The 17,719-nt window shown below is 41.3% G+C and overlaps 3 protein-coding genes and 1 non-coding gene across 5 annotated transcripts in view; 3 read left to right on the forward strand and 1 right to left on the reverse strand.

The window, feature by feature from the left end:
* Window positions 1–954: 954 nt before the first annotated feature.
* Window positions 955–1,028, forward strand: trnat-agu (transfer RNA threonine (anticodon AGU)). Its single transcript has one exon. It is a non-coding gene; the product is annotated as a tRNA-Thr (tRNA).
* A 1,694-nt stretch (window positions 1,029–2,722) lies between these two features.
* cmbl (carboxymethylenebutenolidase homolog (Pseudomonas)) lies at window positions 2,723–6,098 on the forward strand. The gene is made up of 6 exons (XM_033638236.2): window positions 2,723–2,848; window positions 3,865–4,079; window positions 4,193–4,300; window positions 4,959–5,101; window positions 5,235–5,326; window positions 5,571–6,098. Exons 2-6 carry the CDS (start codon window positions 3,865–3,867, stop codon window positions 5,748–5,750), a joined length of 738 nt encoding a protein of 245 aa, XP_033494127.2. The 5' UTR covers window positions 2,723–2,848; the 3' UTR covers window positions 5,751–6,098.
* A 13-nt stretch (window positions 6,099–6,111) lies between these two features.
* cct5 (chaperonin containing TCP1, subunit 5 (epsilon)) lies at window positions 6,112–10,763 on the reverse strand. The gene is made up of 11 exons (XM_033638235.2): window positions 10,520–10,763; window positions 10,026–10,086; window positions 9,686–9,850; window positions 8,437–8,635; window positions 8,114–8,306; window positions 7,664–7,813; window positions 7,453–7,572; window positions 7,071–7,256; window positions 6,839–6,976; window positions 6,501–6,681; window positions 6,112–6,409 (listed from the first exon to the last, which is right to left on the reverse strand). Exons 1-11 carry the CDS (start codon window positions 10,622–10,624, stop codon window positions 6,282–6,284), a joined length of 1,626 nt encoding a protein of 541 aa, XP_033494126.1. The 5' UTR covers window positions 10,625–10,763; the 3' UTR covers window positions 6,112–6,281.
* Window positions 10,764–10,954: 191 nt separating this feature from the next.
* Window positions 10,955–17,719, forward strand: part of mtrr (5-methyltetrahydrofolate-homocysteine methyltransferase reductase) — a 36,502-nt gene continuing 29,737 nt past the window's right edge. The window contains exons 1-8 of one of the 2 annotated variants that reach the window (XM_033638234.2): window positions 10,955–11,039; window positions 12,687–12,831; window positions 13,016–13,169; window positions 13,352–13,469; window positions 13,581–14,097; window positions 14,174–14,287; window positions 14,388–14,541; window positions 14,735–14,823. In XM_033638234.2, coding sequence (XP_033494125.2) covers window positions 12,688–12,831; window positions 13,016–13,169; window positions 13,352–13,469; window positions 13,581–14,097; window positions 14,174–14,287; window positions 14,388–14,541; window positions 14,735–14,823 — 1,290 coding nt within the window. In that variant the 5' untranslated portion in view covers window positions 10,955–11,039; window position 12,687. Of the gene's footprint in view, window positions 11,040–11,201; window positions 11,444–12,686; window positions 12,832–13,015; window positions 13,170–13,351; window positions 13,470–13,580; window positions 14,098–14,173; window positions 14,288–14,387; window positions 14,542–14,734; window positions 14,824–17,719 lie in introns of those variants that run through there. The other variant, XM_078162687.1, reaches the window with a different exon arrangement.

The following is a 17,719-nucleotide window of genomic DNA, read 5'->3' on the forward strand; positions in this document are numbered from 1 at the left end:
ATGCAAGCCATATTATATCTATAATTATAATACCACTTCAGCCTCGCTTCTAAACACAAATAAAATGTTGTTTGAGCCTACATTACATAAAGTTCAACTTAATTTCATCGACGTGACTGTGTGATAGCTGCAGACACTGAGTATCAAATATCAAACCATGTTGCACAGCGACATCTGCAGGATGTTACTTTAACCAACAACTTTTATATAACAAGTTGCACCTTTGCACTTTACAGAGTGGTTTGGAATCAGATCCAGCTTGTTGGAAATATCTTACTTTGGTATTTAATAGCAAAACAACTCATCAAGTGTCAATCCTCCATTTTGAAACTTGGAAGGTTGATGGTATGTGTGTATATAAGTAAAACACATTAAAATAACACACATACAAAAGCCTATAAACACAGATTAAAGCGGATTAATGGCATGTCCATAAAGGGCACATAAGCACAGAGCAAGCATGCAACTATAGACAAAAGCACATAGCAAGGCACATAAACAAAAACAACAAGACATAGGCATTATTAATAAAACAATGATATAACCAGTTAACCAAAAACATGTGACTTAAATTGTTACAAACTGCCACCGTATTTTACTTGCGTTTAATCACTACATGTGCAGTTTTTGATGAAGAAAAATTGATCATATTAAGTCAATAGTTTCCCCGCTTTTTGTTTCAATATTCATATATTGTTTATATTTTTATATTTCTAAGTGATGTGTTTCAGCAGCCCAAAGAAAAGCCTGCTGTATCAAATTGAACTGGATATTTTACAATAACCAAGATAGCGACAGAGACAAGGACGGACAGCAGATCAGCATGAGCCTGGCATGGAAAACTGCTTTACGCAATTTTACCGTAACACTTATTAGTCATTGAACAGTGATAACGTAATCGTGACATGTCGCTTGGCATGAATTCGTACTGTGCTACCAAGCGGGTACAGCAGTGGCGCCGTGGCTTAGTTGGTTAAAGCGCCTGTCTAGTAAACAGGAGATCCTGGGTTCGAATCCCAGCGGTGCCTTTTGAGAGGCATGCCATGGTGGTGCATACAGATTTACTATATGAAGTTAAGCGACCAGCAAAAACTCAAGGTGTATTTCCTTGTGCTTGTTTGACACCAGCAAACATTGCTAGAAGTCCTTGCCAGAGGCAACTAAGAGTACTACAAGGGAAGCCTCTGTCTCGATTGCCAGAGTTAACTGTAAAGAGGGATTTATACTTTTACGGCACAGCCTTTGCTGTTGTGAACAATTATACTTGTGTGGTTTTGTGTCTGTGTCACTCTACAGCTTCACCTTCAAAACACGAGTCAGAGGTGGAGGTTGCTGTGAAGTGCTGTAAAGTTTATTTGATTTAAAACACACCCCAAACACACATTAAACACACATTAAACATGGCTTAATAACAACACAAGTACACAAATGAGCTTCACTATAACTCGCAACATTCACAGACAAACACTTGTCTTTATCTGGACACATTTTCCCCACAAATACATCATGTTAATGTTTTTAGCACAAGTCTATGGCAATTTACATTGTATAAATTAGCCTAGCAGCTAGCAGACTTTTTCTTTATTCATATGAAGCCAGGGACAACAGCAACATTTAACAAAAGTAACGGCACCAAATTTGGCTCCATTACAACTCACAAGATTAACCAACAAAAACAACTGTCTTATACTAAACATGTTTTCCAAACAAATATAACATGCTAATGTTATTAGCACAAGCCTATGGCATTCTACATTGTGTAAATTAGCCTAGCGACGAGCGAAGATTTCCTCTGCTCATATGAAGCCAGGATAAATCACACACAAGACTTAAAATGCTACTTTTGTGGAGGCTTTATTGTCTTCACAATTTATTTTTTCTTATCTATGAAATTAAAGTAAATAAAGAAGAAAGAGGCAGGAGGTCTGCATCACCTTGGTGCGTAGTTACATTTTTGGGGAGGTGCACGTCAGGCTGCATAGGGTACAGCACCTATGTCGGCTCTACGTCGACACAGAGCCTATGCCATAGGTATGGCGTCAATTAGATGTTTTGAAGGGGTAATTGCAGAGTGACGCCGACACACCACAGCACAAGTATAAACGCTCACAATGGTGTTAGGGCGTAGGCTATAGCGTAGGGTCTGCAGCACAAGTATAAATCCCCCTTTAGACTAGTCATCTAGTGGGCTGGATTGGACTCTGACGGGCTGGTTCTGGTCCATGGGTCATATGTTTGACACCCCTGATCTAAAATGTATATACACTGCAGTGTTCAAGATAAAGACCAGAGCAAAAATATCTCAATTACTAGCTTGCTACTGTTCAGCATTTAATTTGTTCACCATTTTAGGTCCCAAAACTCTTATTATACCACAGTGCTATTGGTTATGGATTTGATTGTTTTCTTGTTTGCTGTAAAAGGAATCAGTCAATGCCAGATTAATCAATCAATCAATCAATCAATTTTAATTTCAATGTTTTCATGGCTTTTTCTGGTTGGGTTGACAGAAGGAACTTGAGGCTACCACAGAAATTTTATATTTTGACCATATACTTTTTTCACTATTATTATCAGCTATAGCAACGTAATTGAAAAAGACAGTACTGACATTTTATTTTAGTATAAATTCCACCTGTCAAGTGCTCTTTGTATGTTATATTTAGAAATATGGACTCATACAGCTTTTATTTTGAAGGTCACTGCAGGAATGGTATTCTGTGATTGATCTAACTTGACTTTGGTCACACCAGCATTACGATCATCGACTCTGGCTGCGCAACTTTTTTAACCTCGCGAACGACTTCAGATTGTTTCCTCTTTCACCGCTAAATCTGACAGCAACACGGTAGGTGTCTGATCCATGCAAACTGATTTATACATGCATATCTAATGTTGACATTCATTTGTTTGAGGCTAGGAAGATATAGTGGAAAAGGTTTGAGGTGCAAAATGCTTTGTCATTGTGTCATTGAATGCTTATGTAATCAGGTTGAAATCAGTGGCGCCCCCAGAAAGTTTTCACAGCGGTGGCCAGATGGGATCACTGAAAACTTGGTGTGACAAACCAAAAGCAGAAGCCAGTTGAATTTCATGAATGATATTATGCTGTTTCTACTATATAGACTGGTTGAAAACTATGTCTGTATGAGAGTTAAGGAATCACATACTCATATACTTTGGTGTCTTATTATCTTAAAAATATTTTAGATAATTAAGATAAAAGAAACATATCACATTTTTTCACATTTCACAGAAATGTAATTTATTTATTTTTGTAACATGTCCTTTGTAGTTGACACCAAGTCAATCTTAAAAAAAGAATATTACATTACATTTACATTAAATTTATGTCCAATAAATTTATTTTTAAAGGTATTTTGCTTGCTTTTAACTGCTTATACATAGTGTATGTGTGTGTGTGTGTGTGTGTGTGTGTGTGTGTGTGTGTGTTTAAAAGACAAATAATCACACATCTTTTTTTTTTTCCAAGATAATTTTCAACGAAATCTTTTATGACTCTCTCAGCGCTGTTTTCTGAAGTATGGAAAATGAAAAGGCCCAAGGCCCTCTGTCCCTGAAAGAGGACATGGCTTAAAATGTTTATTTTGAAAGGCATAGAATTAACATACACTTCTAAAATCTTATTTAGTGCCATAAACATGTTTGCTGCATTCCCCCTTTTGAAACAAACACTGACCGGGAAAAAGCCTGCTCCAGTTTAAAAACCACCACACAGAGGCCTCCTATATTATACATATGTGGCTGGTTTAAGTAACTCCCAGTGACTTCCAGGTCCAAGCACATGAGAGAAACAATATTTTCAGTGATGCAGCCTCTTATTCCCTCTCCTTCTGTCACCAGATGGCAAATGAAGCCAAGCCATGCCCCTGTGATATCGGTGATCGGATGGAGTATGGAGGGCTCGGCCAGGAGGTCCAGATAGAGCACACCAACGCGTATGTGGTGAAACCATCTGCTGCATCTGACAAGGCCATCATTGTCATACAGGACATCTACGGGTGGCAGCTTCCCAACACAAGATACATGGCTGACATGCTGGCTACCAATGGATACATGTGAGCAGAAATCAATATTCTCTACACTATACAGAGTGGACAGTGATAGTCTGCTAAAAGCAAGTACAGGACATAAAGGCTGTATGACTTGTTTGTTGTTTTCCTCTGAGCAGTGCTGTCTGTCCAGATTTCTACGTCGGAAAGGAGCCATGGAGTCCATCACATGACTGGTCCACATTTCAGGAGTGGCTTAAAGACAGAAGTCCAACAAACATAAACAAGTAACAAAAAGCCCATTTACACTTTATTAACCTGCTGATGTCCATGTTTTCCCTCATACCTGCAGGGCTATTTATTAATCTAGATTGATTTGGTGTGAGGTGCTGAGTGCTGGTGATATCGACCATAGAGATCTCTTCTCTTGAGTGTAATAGATCTAGATGGCACTCGGCTTGTGGTGCTCAAAGCATCAAAAAAATACATTTGACAAACTCAACAGCAATGTCTCTTTACAGAAAACACCTCAGAACTCTAAATATTCCACAGACCTTGTTGTGAGCAGTTTCATGTAGGAACTATTTTCTGCACCCATGAACTGCATCACCACGCAGAAGGAAGAGTGCATCTACTGCTAGCTCACCTGGCACCACTGCTCAGCTGAGGAGGACACCAATAATGTTTTAATCCCATGCCATCATGAGTACAAGCCTCTTGTCTATGAGTTGATGCACACTTTGTGGTGCCAAAATAGTGTATTTGATTTTGGGGTGACTGTCTCTTTAAGGATGTCTTGTCATTGTTTTCACCTTTATAGTCATTAAATGGGGCCATTTTTTCTGTCATCTGGTGTTTTGGAAGGCTTGCTGATAACATGCATTCATTCTCTTCCTATACATATTCGTTTTAAGACATCTCGGTTACAATATTTCCTTTCTCCAGAGAGGTGGACACAGTGCTGAGGTTCCTCAAGGAGCAGTGCGGGGCCAAACACATTGGAGTAATCGGCTTCTGCTGGGGTGGGGTTGCCACACATTATATCGCCCTGCGGTATCCAGAAGTCAAAGCAGGAGTGTCATTCTATGGTATGTCGAAGGGTCAGTTTACTTATGTTACCTGTGGCAAAATGTGTGTATTAGAAATCAGCAATCCTTGTTTACAAGTTCTGTTCGGTTGCTGTACATTAGTTTAACGATGGGCTTGTGTGACACTGTGCAGGCATCATCCGTGAAAAAGAGGACAGGTACGAGCTGAAGGCTCCTACGCTGTTCATTTTTGGGGACAATGATCACTTTATCCCGCTGGATCAGGTTAGTGCACATTAACTTTGTAGCTTTCGTAAATGTATGATACAGGTACAATATTGTCTTTTCTGGTGGTATAACATGCCCGATGCTTCACTCTGGTACTGAAAATGGCATCCATAACTCAACATTTGTATGCCTTTATGTTAAAATGCAACAAACATCAAACATTTTTAAGTCAGAATGAAAGTCTTTAAAAAGTCATCATCTCTGCTGTAAAACCACTGACAACCATCCTTTTGCTCTGCAGGTGAATTCCCTTGAAGCAAAGCTGAGGGAGAAATGCACAGTGGATCACCAGGTGAAGATCTTTCCTGGTCAGACTCATGGCTTTGCCCACCGCAAGAGAGAGGACATCAACCCAGCTGACAAACCCAGTATCCTGGAGGCCAGAGCGGACATGCTCAACTGGCTCAACAAGTACATGTAACTGAAGTCAGGAGTCAGCACAGACAAACCTGAAAAGGTCAAATGTAAAATGTAGAGGTGCCTTTTCACAGCAAGCTGAGGGTGGGGTTTGTTTGATTGATGACATTCCAGTTGTTTCAGAAATATATGATCTTTTGAATGTCCAAATGTTCACGTATGAGGATTGATAATCATGTTACTGAAATGTGAATATTAATTGTGGAGCCAAAACTATTGAGCACTTTTGCCTTTTGCATTTTTTTATGCATCAACTTATAAAATTTTTGTGTAAATTCTCAACTTTTATAAAGACATGTAATAAACACCTAACGTGGAATACACACAGAAATATTAAAGGCCTGAAATCAGAGCGACAGAGCGTGGAACTTTCAACAGACCAACATTTTAATGGTGACTTTTGATACTACAACAGCTTGAACATTTTGTATCAAATGATAAATAGCAATATGCAGTGCGGTTTGGACATGATGCTCGGGGAAGTGCCTAAAACCTCTAGAACAGCTCAGAAATCTTCAAATGTTTCAGGAGGCCTTCAGTCTTCGCTCTCTCCCGGGCTGCGGATGTCATCAATCTTTAGGATCATCTTGACGACCTGTGTAGCCAGCAAGATCTGCTGCTTCTTGCCGATCAGGGTCTCGACCACGTGTTGCTGCTTCATGTCTGTGTAGGAGGAAACAAAAAAGCCATTAAATATCATGTTCGGCTTTGACGTTAAAGTGGTGTTAATATTGTGTGACAGTGGCGTCCTTACCATTGGTGTTGTTGTGCAGACAGTCGATGCCGAGGAAGGCGTTGTTCTCTCTGACCTGTCTGGCTCTGACCTCTGCCATCGTCTGGATTGGGTTCAGCCCGCTGTTCTCAGCCAGCGCCATTGGGATTACCTCCAGAGCATCGGCAAATGACCTCATGGCATACTGCTCCAATGATGGGCACTACAAAGGAGAGGAGCCGAAATAAAGACGATCAGAGCAGCAAGAAACTCAGAGCTTGCCATAAAGTGTCAGAAACATATTTACTCTAATTCTCAAGAAATACCAAATTTAATTTTGCTCAAGTCCAAAAGTATCTGTAGGTTTTAGTGCATCTCACCTTATCTGCAGCCTGGTTGACAGCCAGAGCACATGCAATCTCTGAAGCTCCTCCTCCATACACAACACGGTTGTCTTTGACCAGATTGCGTATTACACACAGAGCATCATGGAGAGCGCGCTTGGCCTCTTCAATGATCTAATGAGACAGATGAAATACAAAGTGAGCCAAGAGAAAGAGACAACATACACTCATATGTCAACTTTGGGGTGAAAGTCCCATCTGTGTTTACCATTTTGTTGCCTCCACGGATGAAAATGGTTACAGCTCTGGTGTTTTTGCACTCCTGGATAACCAGCATGCGATCCTTTGTGGTGCCGAAAGAGATCTCCTTCACTACACCAGCTGTACCAAGCTTCTCTGGTGTCAACTCAGAGAACCGCGGCACGATGCGGCCTCCTGTGGCTATGGCGATCAGCTGCAGAGAAAACAAGTGACATGGATAATTAGACAAATACTAAAGTGATTTGTAGTTTGTGTTCATCAGCAAAACAGCTCAGCATGGTCATAATATGTGAATACATGGTTTACTAAAGTGATGATGAGTGGAGAAGTATTTTCTTCATCCCTAACTTTACATCAAGGAGTACTATCACATAAAAAAATCCTCTCACCTCGATCTCAGGCCCTCCGACCCAGCGCACTGCTGGCAGCTCATTCTGCAGCAGAAGGTGGTTGGCTTCATCATCAAAGCCCCACTGGCAGATGGCCAAGTTAGCACCATTGCTTTTGACCTAAAAGAGAGATGCGAGTTTACATTTTAACATGTGCCAATGGAGACTTTAAAAATCCAGCTCTTAGCGCCTGAGATGCTGCAGCACGTACCTGTTGGATCATCTCCTCAAACTTCTCTTTTTCATATGTCTGGAGAGCTTTGTAGTCCTCCACAGAGGTCACATCCAACTTATGCTTGGTCTTCGGCTTAGGTGGCTCAAACGGGCAGGTAAGGATGGCAATTTTAGCATCTTTCAGAACCTGAGAGGCGACAAAGAATAATGGGTGTCAGCATCCTTATCCTACAGTGCTGCTGGCCACAGCATTGCAAAGCTACTAACAGTGTCCTTATGAGTTCCAGACTTTTAAAAGGCAAAGCCTAAATTATTTCCATCAAAAATGTTGAAATACTGGGATATTTTGTGATAGTTACACAGATGGAGGGCAGACACACATATTTCATTTGTCCTATGCACTGTTGACTGATTCCATGCTATCAAAGACAAAACCAGAGACAGAGCTGATGACATCATCCGGGAGTGATATTCCCCTTGTTCGTACCTTGGGCATCTGAGGGTGGCTGAACTCCTTGTCAACTATGACTCCCTTGATGAGCTGTGTGTCCTCCAGCTTGCCTCCCACTTTGCCCTCCATCTTGATGAGCTCAAAGTCTACATCCTTCCTCTCCATGTCGGCCACAGTGAGGATGGCATTCACTGCGATCTCTGCCATCTGCCTGTGACACCGGTTGATACTGAAAGACAACAGTAGAACTTAGAGATGCAATATCTAAGCTGATGTCACACAGTACAGTTATTACTATATATGGTCTCCTGTCATGGCAGAAATATATGATAAGGAAATGTAGCTTCTGAGTAACTTACATTTTGGATCCCAGCGTTGTCATGGCTGTCTCAATGAGTGGCTCTGTGTTGTTGACATCGCAGGGTAAGGTTTCAGCAATTTTGTCGAGCTGCTCGATGGCAATGCGTGCGGCCTGGTCATAACCGTCGGAGATCCTGATGGGGTGGATTCCACGGTCCAGCAGCTGCTCAGCCTGTTCAAGCAGAGCCCCAGCCAGCACTGAGGAGAATAAGGAAAATACAGTAGGGTAGTAATACCAACGATTGCTGGAATATACTTAAAAGATGTCAGGTTGCCTTGATCAGAGCTGCAATAATTTAGTTGTTGTCAAATACACTATGTAAACATGCTTTAGCATACTGCTAATGCACACCGTTTTGTTCAATATAGTTCCAGGATGCTTTGAGGTCTTGGTGCAATGATACAGCCAACATAATATACATCAAGACATAGAGACGGTGTTAACAGAAAGTCATGAATGTGATCAGAGATACTTAATTGATTCCCGGGGGAAACTGTGATTTGTTACAGTCATTCCGATGTAAAGAAAAGAGTAAGTGTATGAAATCGAAGTGTGTAAATTTAAAGAAATAAAAATGTGCATTAAGCTACAATGTATAACACTAGTACTAAAGATATTAAGAATAAATATATATATCTTCACTGTGCTGAGTCTGGAAGTGTGCAAAAATATACAAATATGTGCACTGTGCTGCATTACACTGTATTAACTAGTGTTACATTAAGAAATATAAAACATGTATCATGCTACGTTGGTTAACACAATATATACATCACTAGAATAAAAACAAGAATAAGAATAAACATAAGAATCATCTACAGTTATGTGCATTGTATACTGTATAAATATATACATTCAAAAAGGTGTTGGTGAGAGTAAAGTTGTATACTGAAGAATATTGCACGGTTGAATAATTGCACACATTACTGCACTGTAAAAAACAATTGTACCATCAGTCACAATTGCACCGTATAAACATAATAAATAATTATGAATCATAAATGCAAATACGTGTATTTAGGCCAGACAAGTCCAGAGAGGACCCAATAATCTCTCCTCTACAGTAACAATTATTGTCTCCTTTCCAGTAACATCCATCCAGGGTGGCATGATGTCATTATGATAATCCCAAATCAATCCCTATGCCTTATGCATCTACATTAGGACCTCCTGCACACCTAGCCTAATGGTATAAATCCACCTTTACAGCCAAATCACTCTAGATCCCTCATCTTTCTTTCCCTTACCAACAACTCCAGTGGTTCCATCACCAATCTCATCATCCTGGGATTTGGAGAGCTCCACCATAAGCTTGGCAATCTGGTGGTCCACATCCATCATGCTGAGAATAGTGGCTCCATCGTTGGTTACAGTCACCTCTCCATCCCTGTCAACCATCATCTTGTCAAGACCTGCACGCAAAAATGGAGAACAGTGATTTAGGGGAAGTGTGATGAGAAAAAGCTGTCACAACTGTATGAGAAAGGGATACCAAATTTACAAAGTCTCTTTATTTTAAGCATCTATACGCTGTGTGTGAGGGATGAGGGAGTCAGATGTGACCACACTGCATTCATTTGTACTCACCATTGGGTCCCAAAGATGTCTTGAGAGTTGACGCGACAGCCTTGGCTGCCATAATATGAGACTGCAAAACACAAACACAATTCACAATGTCATCTCACATTTTAGATAAAATCTCTTTATTGGTCTATATCCTAAAACAGATTGAGGTTGACATCTACAAGAATGAGTTCAAATTTTCATATGGCGAAGATGTGCATCAATAATGGCCATTTTTGGGCACAGCCCTGCCTAACAACACCCACCGGCTAAACGCTATACGGAAAGCACATGGGCCTTGATGCTAGCATGACTAGCTAATCCTTTGGATAATGCTATCCTGTTGCTATTGCACCAACAGCTCAGCTTGTCAGTCACGTATATGATTGTAAATCATAACCCTATATATCTACACGCATATGGTGTTGGCTTAACGTAACCAACGTCATGCAACTAAAAGCAAAGTAGCATCTTGCTAACTGCCATGCCGCATTTTCCCGTTAGCTAGCCCATTGTACCTTCAGTGCGTCAATGCCCGATAACCGTGTCTTCTTGTCCTGGTCTTTAATTATGATGAAAGGCCTTCCATACTCATCGAAAGCAAGTGTCCCCAAAGCGGACATGTTGACTGAGGGATTGGGACACCTAGTAAGTGTTCACGGGGTAAAATAAGAGGTTTTTACGATGGAAATCTGGAGTGTGGCTGAAGTGCAAGCCGCACGGGTCTGCCGGCGACTTCTGGAAGGATCCACGGGCGGGGAGGGCGGAACCAAGTAGCCTTAAGTCGGTCTTATTACAGATTTAAATACACATTTACATAAAATGACAACAATAACTAACGAAATGTTTTGAAATTAGTTTAAAAGCCAAACACAAGCTTTTCAGAAAGAATACTTTCGGTTAAGAACTAAAAACATCTTTTCTTGTGATATGGTTTCTTCCGACACGTCAAACTCCCTGATCTCGCGAGAATGCCAGATATGTTATAATTCATGAGAGTGACTGAACTGAGGGGTTTTTAGCAGCTGTTATATAAAGGTAAAAAAACATTTTCTCGGAGATTTTCACACAGCATTTCCACTTGCTCCTAAACGTACAGTACTTATATTTAATAATATCTGAACTTAGTTTTAAATAGGCTGAGTTTAGCTCGAAAATACACACTATCCAGGGAACAGAAGTTGACATACGGCTTGTCTTCAGTGTGTCGGAGATGGCAGTTATTAGCTGCTAACATTTAACGTTAGCTAACACATTCCTTTTTTATTTGAGCATTAGATATGTTAAGATGAATAAATTGCTTGAATTCACGTGCACTTGGGTAATGCTACGTTAGGAACAGACGCATCGTCCGGGTACTATATGGTGGTGTTAAGAACTGTTGTGGTCCGCAGCGTTGCGAAGGAATTTCTGTGGCAGCTGTCAGAAGTTGGAGTATGTCGGTAAGATGGGATAGCTTTAAAACACAGCTGGACAACTCAATATTTACTTTTTAAATCACCTTAATTGTTGTTATATTGATTTAGTCCAGCTCTGTATTGTTTACACCGTCGTGTGTGTTGCACCTTTCTTTCAGGGCCTCTCAAATAACTGTTCATTAATGTGTTTTAGGAGAGTCAGGGCCTTACAAGGGATTAGGAATACATGGCTGCTTTTGAATTAGCACCAATGTAAATTTGACTCATAAGACTACCTTAATACGTTAGGTATATAAGGTGTGGTAGTAAACACAGTATAAGCAATGATTTAATACATCTGCAACAATATTTTGGCAGCATGTCAAGGCACATATGGCTGAATTCCATGTAGCTGGTTCAGTTTCAGGGTCCTGGTACTGTGTATGCATAGTTTACTGGGACATTTGAATACAACAAAGCCATCTTCAATGATATTAGTAATATCACCTGTGCTTTTCTTACTATGACAAGTCAAATTTGTGAAAAAAAAAAATAAAAATCTGCGTTTACGTACTCCACCCACCTAAACATTGTATCCCAACTGATTGCAACAGTACCCCGGATGACGGTAGCCCCTCAGCAAGACAATGTACCATGCCACACTGCAAAAACTGCTCAGGAATGGTCCAAGGAACGTGACAAATAGCTCAAGCCATAGACCTAGCTTTCAGTTCCCCAGATCCTTATCTGATCAAGCATCTGTGGGACAAACCAGTACCTCAGAGGTGCTTTGTCCAGGCCTCGACAGGTCAGAGCCAAGTCCGAACTACAGTGGAGCTCTGACCTGTCGAGGCCTGGAGACAGGACCTCTGGGGGTGTCCTGTGTTTTCTGGCACCAAAGCGTTGTCAACAGATCATTTGAGTCCTCTGGGTTGCAAGGGGAATTTGAAAACCAGGTTGATGCCTTGAACTCTTAGTCACATCCCAGGGGTCATTCCTGAGCAGTTTTTGTAGTGTGGCATGGTGTATTGTCCTGCCTGAGAGGGGGGTGCACTGCCATCAGGGAGTGCCATTGCCATGAGGGGGTGTATTGGTTTGTAATGGTGTTTGGGTGGGTGCTGCGTGTCAAGTGGCACCTGCATGAATAGCAGGAGCCAAGGTTCCTCAGAAGAGCATTGTATTGTAACAAAATGATCAATGTTATTCACTTCACCAGTCAGTGGTTTGAATGTTTTGGCCGATCGGTGTATGTGCATCAACAAATCACGTTGTTTCCTATATTCTCTAGCATGCCCAGTCAAGCGAAGCCTCGGTTTGTGATTCTCTACGGGTCTCAAAAGGGCCAGGCTGAGTCTCTAGCAGAAGGAGTAGCCGAGGCGGCAGAGGAGCAAGGACTTGTTGCTGAGCTCAGTTGCTTGAATCAGAATGAGAAGGTAGCGTTGCACATTATAAGCTTTATATTTAAAACTTGATCTAGCTCATGGCTGCTGGCACACAATAACACATCAATAATATCTTCATGTATGTTTTGCCTGATGGTTTTGTGGATATTAATTTGAGTTTTCACGTTGATTAGTGGAAACACCACTCACTGATTAATCATATAACTGGTTCCAGTACAATTTAGAGAAGGAGCATGCCCCAGTGATCTTTATTGTGTCTACTACTGGAGACGGGGAACCGCCAGACAATGCCCTGCAATTTGTAAAGCGCATCAAGAACAAGGCCCTCTCCGCTGACCACTATAAACACCTTTGCTATGCACTTTTAGGTAAATTCTATGATGAAAGTCTGAGGTAGCTTTTCTTTAATAGCCCATATGTGAATATGGGGAGCTTGATATGCAAAACATATTTGTGTAAATCATTATGATGCAGAGCACTGCATTGTGTTTACTTTCTGAGCAGTTGCTGGCTTGAGAAATCTTCATCTGTTTTCCTCTGTCTGCTTCAGCTTTAGGAGACACAAATTATGCAAATTTCTGCAACTGCGGGAAGACAATTGAGCGTCGTCTACAGGAACTTGGAGCCAAACAGTTTTACCCGACAGGATATGCAGATGATGGTGTAGGGTAAGTTTTGCAGTATAGACATCCAACTTTCAGCATTTGACTTTTGAGCCAACCATTCTCTTTCTTTCTTATTTATTTATTACACTGCTGTGTGTAATTTGTTCTCTCCAGGCTGGATGTGGTTGTGGACCCTTGGATTGAAGGACTGTGGAAAGCAATCAAAGAAGCCTTATCCAAAATGGCTTCTGATAGGACTGGTTGCTTCAAAGGAGAAGCAGGGGATTCACCAAAGAAAACTCCTGATTCATCCATACCAGATGTCCAACTAAACCTCTTGAGCATAACTGACCACCAGAACTGCGAGTCGACCAGAGCGTCTGTAGAAACGGTTTCCAAATCTCCAACCGCTGCTTCATCTTCAGCTTCTGCTACACAGACTGCCGTTTCTGATCTTAGCCCAGCTTTTCCTGCAGGGAGCCCTGGGTTGGCATCCCAGTCTCATGATACTGCCAGTGTGTCTACATCAGCACAGGAGACACAGAACGGGGACACTGGAGTTCCCCATGTTGCATTGGCAGCCTCACTGATGCGCTCGCTGCCCCCACTTTCTGAGTCCTCTCTTAATGTTCCTGCTCTGCCTCCTCCCTACCTCGATGTTTGTCTTCAGGAGGCGGATGCTGTGGAACAGGTGAGGAATGACGAAGCTGATAAAACCAGTATTTGTGCCATATTTCACCTTTCATCTCATAGATGTTTTCCTTCAGGTTGTTGGACCGTTAATCAAAGAGACTCTCCATGAGGTTCCCGTATCTAAGGCTGTTCAGCTGGCCAGAGGAGATTCAGTGAAGACGGCTCTTCTCTTAGAGCTCGACATCTCTGTAAACTTCACAGAATAATGTTTATTTCTGAACATTTTCTTGACCTGCAGTATTTAGATTTAGATGCAGTTGGAGTTAAGAGCTTCTTTTTCATTCTTAGGCTCATCAAATGACGTATCAGCCCGGGGATTCGTTTGATGTCTTCTGTCCAAATCAGGCAGCTGAGGTGGAGGACTTGCTCCACAGATTGGGCCTTCATGACCAGAGGAACCATCAAGTACACATTTCTCTGCATAAAGACACTAAGAAAAAAGGTAAAGTGTGCTGGTCAGATTGTTTTAATATACATCCAGTGTACTCCTGACATTGTAACACAGTATTACAATTATCAACACAGCACTGACAACAGAGTATCTTAACAGTGACGGCACATTACAGACTTTGCATTTTAAAAGATCTATATCTATCTATAATGATTTCCACATGTTCTTTCCTCCCTGATTATAGGTGCCATGGTGCCACCCTACATTTCCCCGAACATTTCTCTGCTGTCCCTGCTCACATGGTGTGTAGAGATCAGAAGCGTCCCTAAGAAGGTACTGTGTGTGCAGACGTTTCTCTGCAGCTACTTACTTTGCAAATTGCATTGGCCCGGCCGCCTTTGGATGTGGCCCACTAAAACAACAAGTAGGATATCAGCATAATAAGAGGGAAGACATTTTTTAAGTGTCATGTTTTCTCCAGCGAGAGCACACTGCTTTTATCGCTGTTGTCAAAGCTCAGAGAAAAGTGTATTATATTTTATGAAGAAGTGCAATTATATTTGACACAGATGTTCCTATTTATTTTAGGACGATTTACTCGCTGAACTGGCCCACTTGTCAACCACAGCACCCTTTTTCAGTGGTGAACTGATGCAGAAATGTTGGAGGGCCTTTGGGGCAACAGCTGTTATTTGGGGGACAGGGGGACATTTACTGTGGAGCCAATGAGCTTTGCGAGGACACAAACGCACAGGGTCAGTTTGGATCAGGGGTTAATGGTCAATTCTGACTCAAAAGCACACTGCTACATTTTTGCACTGTTCTCAGTTCAGTACCTTCTCCTATGAAGAAGTACAATTATATATGACACAGACGTTCCCACTTATTTTAGGAGGATTTACTGACTGAACAGGCATGAGTACCAAAATAGTCTATGCCAGGACAGGGTCTGGACCAAGACGATTTGCTTAGGTTCAAAGTTTGGTTTGAAAAGCTCAGGCATGACTGGATTTCTTACGAGAGTAGATAGCCTCAAAGAATACTTAAACTTGCCTGGGCCATTAAAGGACTATTTCACTCTCAAAATGAACATTTGTGAATCAATTAGTAATGCAGTGTTACCTTGAAGTGAAGAAAACAGTCTTTTTCTCACATGCCTGCATGGAAAACGACAAACATATTGATTTATTGACTGATTTAGAGCCAGAAACATCCGTTTACAACCTCTGACACAACTTGTGCAGTATAATCCAAGTCTCATTTATTCACTCGTATTCTCAGTACTTCCCAACCACATCCATTTTTACTAAAACATTACGATTTAAAACTGAACTGAAAGTGAAACCTATCCATGCTTCTTCAAAGCCAGACTCCAGTACCAAGATTTTTTAGTGAAATTGCATGTGTTTGAGAAGTCCTGAGCAAACGACTGGAGAAATGAGACTTGGATTATGCTGCACAAGTTCTATGTGAGCTTGTAAACTGATGTTTTGATATAGTTTGGCTGTTGTTAAAGGAGGTCCTCAGTCAATCAGTAAACCAATATGTTGGCAGTTTTCCATGGAGGCGAGAAAAACAAAGTTCTCTTTGTGGGTGAAGTACTCATTTAACACAGCTGATATGTAGAGATGTCAAATTGCCACAGTGTGGAGCTTTGGCAGTGCCTAACGTTTGGCTGGGGATGAATGTCACCTGATTTTCTGACCCTTGCAACATTCTTTAAAACACTCTTACCGCAGTGACAGTAGCTAACTGGTGCATCTCGCTGCACTCCTTGTCTAATTTCCATCTCTCACGTTATTTACGCCCTCATCCTGAGTTTTACTAGGCGAGTTAAATTCATTATTTAATAAAAACATTATAGTCTAAACAAAATGAAAGCCATTAATTTCCCCCTGGCATGAGCTGCATCAGTAGTTTACTGCTCTGTGTAAACAGCACGCTGAATGACAAAAGGGAGACGATTTATAAAACTGTCAAAATATGGCAACAATTCAATTGCTTCTTTAATAAGTACAACAGTTTAAGTATTGCTCATCTTGCTGCATTGTTGGAGGCACAAAATGACACAGCACTTATAAGGCAATATTGTTTATATGAGCTTATAGTGGCGGCACAGTGGTGCAGTGGTTAGCATTGTTGCCTCACAGCAAGAGGGTTCCTGGTTCGATCCCTTCGCCCCAGGTTTAGGTTGGGGTGGGGAAGCCCTTCTGTGCGGAGTTTGCATGTTCTCCCCGTGTCAGCATGGGTTTTCTCCAGGTACTCCAGCTTCCTCCCACAGTCCAAAGACATGCAGGTTAATTGGTGACTCTAAATTGTCCGTAGGTGTGAATGTGAGTGTGAATGGTTGTCTGTCTCTATGTGTCAGCCCTGTGATAGTCTGGTGACCTGTCCAGGGTGTACCCCGCCTCTCGCCCAAGATATGATATGCATTAAGATATTCCTTGGTCTGTATGATGAATCAAGACACATTAGAGAAATATAACTCCTGATTTCTGCAGTGATTTTCTATCAGAGAATCTTTTCAACTATCCCAATTAAATCCGTAACGTGTCATAAAGACATCCTAATTGTAACAGCCACCATCGGTTCAGTGGCCTGCTGTATATAAGACATGTGCACAGGCTCATTTTCTCCCCCTGTGTCATAAAATTCCAGCACAGAAATTGATCGTCTCGGGTCAAACTGTTGTCTACAGACTTACAAGGCTGTAAGAGTTTTATTTTACAGCGCCTGTCTGTGTAACCCAAGCAGTTAATCTGTTTTACTAAAGCAGTTACAACACCTATAAGTTTTATACTTCATGATTTCTAGGATAGTGAAAGATAATTACCTCAGCCTCTTGTTAAGCACAATTCCCAGTTATATTTATAACGACATCAAATACAGTAAGATATACTCGGCGTATCTTGGCTTGCCATTTCTACTGAGACGAATTTGAATGTTATTACTGCAGCCACTCAGAGACTGAATCAGATGCAGTGTTTTTTTTCGACACTAGTCAAATAATGGTGAAGTGCTGCCTACACAGGACGGATTGAAAGATGGGGATAATAAGTGTTTCAGTGCAACTAATGCCACTAATCTCTCCATACATGCACTTATAAACTATAATGAATAGCTGAGATTACACAGAACACTTTGGCATGACAAATATTCAGAAGTTGTGATTACTGTATCGGAGTGATTAATGGCTGCTGAATAAAGCAAAATCACTCCAAAAGTTGTT

Source organism: Epinephelus lanceolatus, chromosome 20 (genome assembly GCF_041903045.1).
Source record: "Epinephelus lanceolatus isolate andai-2023 chromosome 20, ASM4190304v1, whole genome shotgun sequence".
Lineage (NCBI taxonomy): Eukaryota > Metazoa > Chordata > Actinopteri > Perciformes > Serranidae > Epinephelus > Epinephelus lanceolatus.

What these genes read in the sequence shown, in the direction of transcription:
- cmbl (XM_033638236.2), top strand. Translation starts at nt 3,865, where the DNA reads ATGGCAAATGAAGCCAAGCCATGCCCCTGTGATATCGGTGATCGGATG. An exon ending in AGTCCAACAAACATAAACAA is followed by an intron (nt 4,301 to 4,958) that starts GTAACAAAAAGC and finishes TCCTTTCTCCAG; the next exon opens with AGAGGTGGACACAGTGCTGA. An exon ending in AGCAGGAGTGTCATTCTATG is followed by an intron (nt 5,102 to 5,234) that starts GTATGTCGAAGG and finishes GACACTGTGCAG; the next exon opens with GCATCATCCGTGAAAAAGAG.
- cct5 (XM_033638235.2), bottom strand. Translation starts at nt 10,624, where the DNA reads ATGTCCGCTTTGGGGACACTTGCTTTCGATGAGTATGGAAGGCCTTTC. An exon ending in ACAACGCTGGGATCCAAAAT is followed by an intron (nt 8,307 to 8,436) that starts GTAAGTTACTCA and finishes GTTGTCTTTCAG; the next exon opens with TATCAACCGGTGTCACAGGC. An exon ending in GCCACCCTCAGATGCCCAAG is followed by an intron (nt 7,814 to 8,113) that starts GTACGAACAAGG and finishes GTCGCCTCTCAG; the next exon opens with GTTCTGAAAGATGCTAAAAT.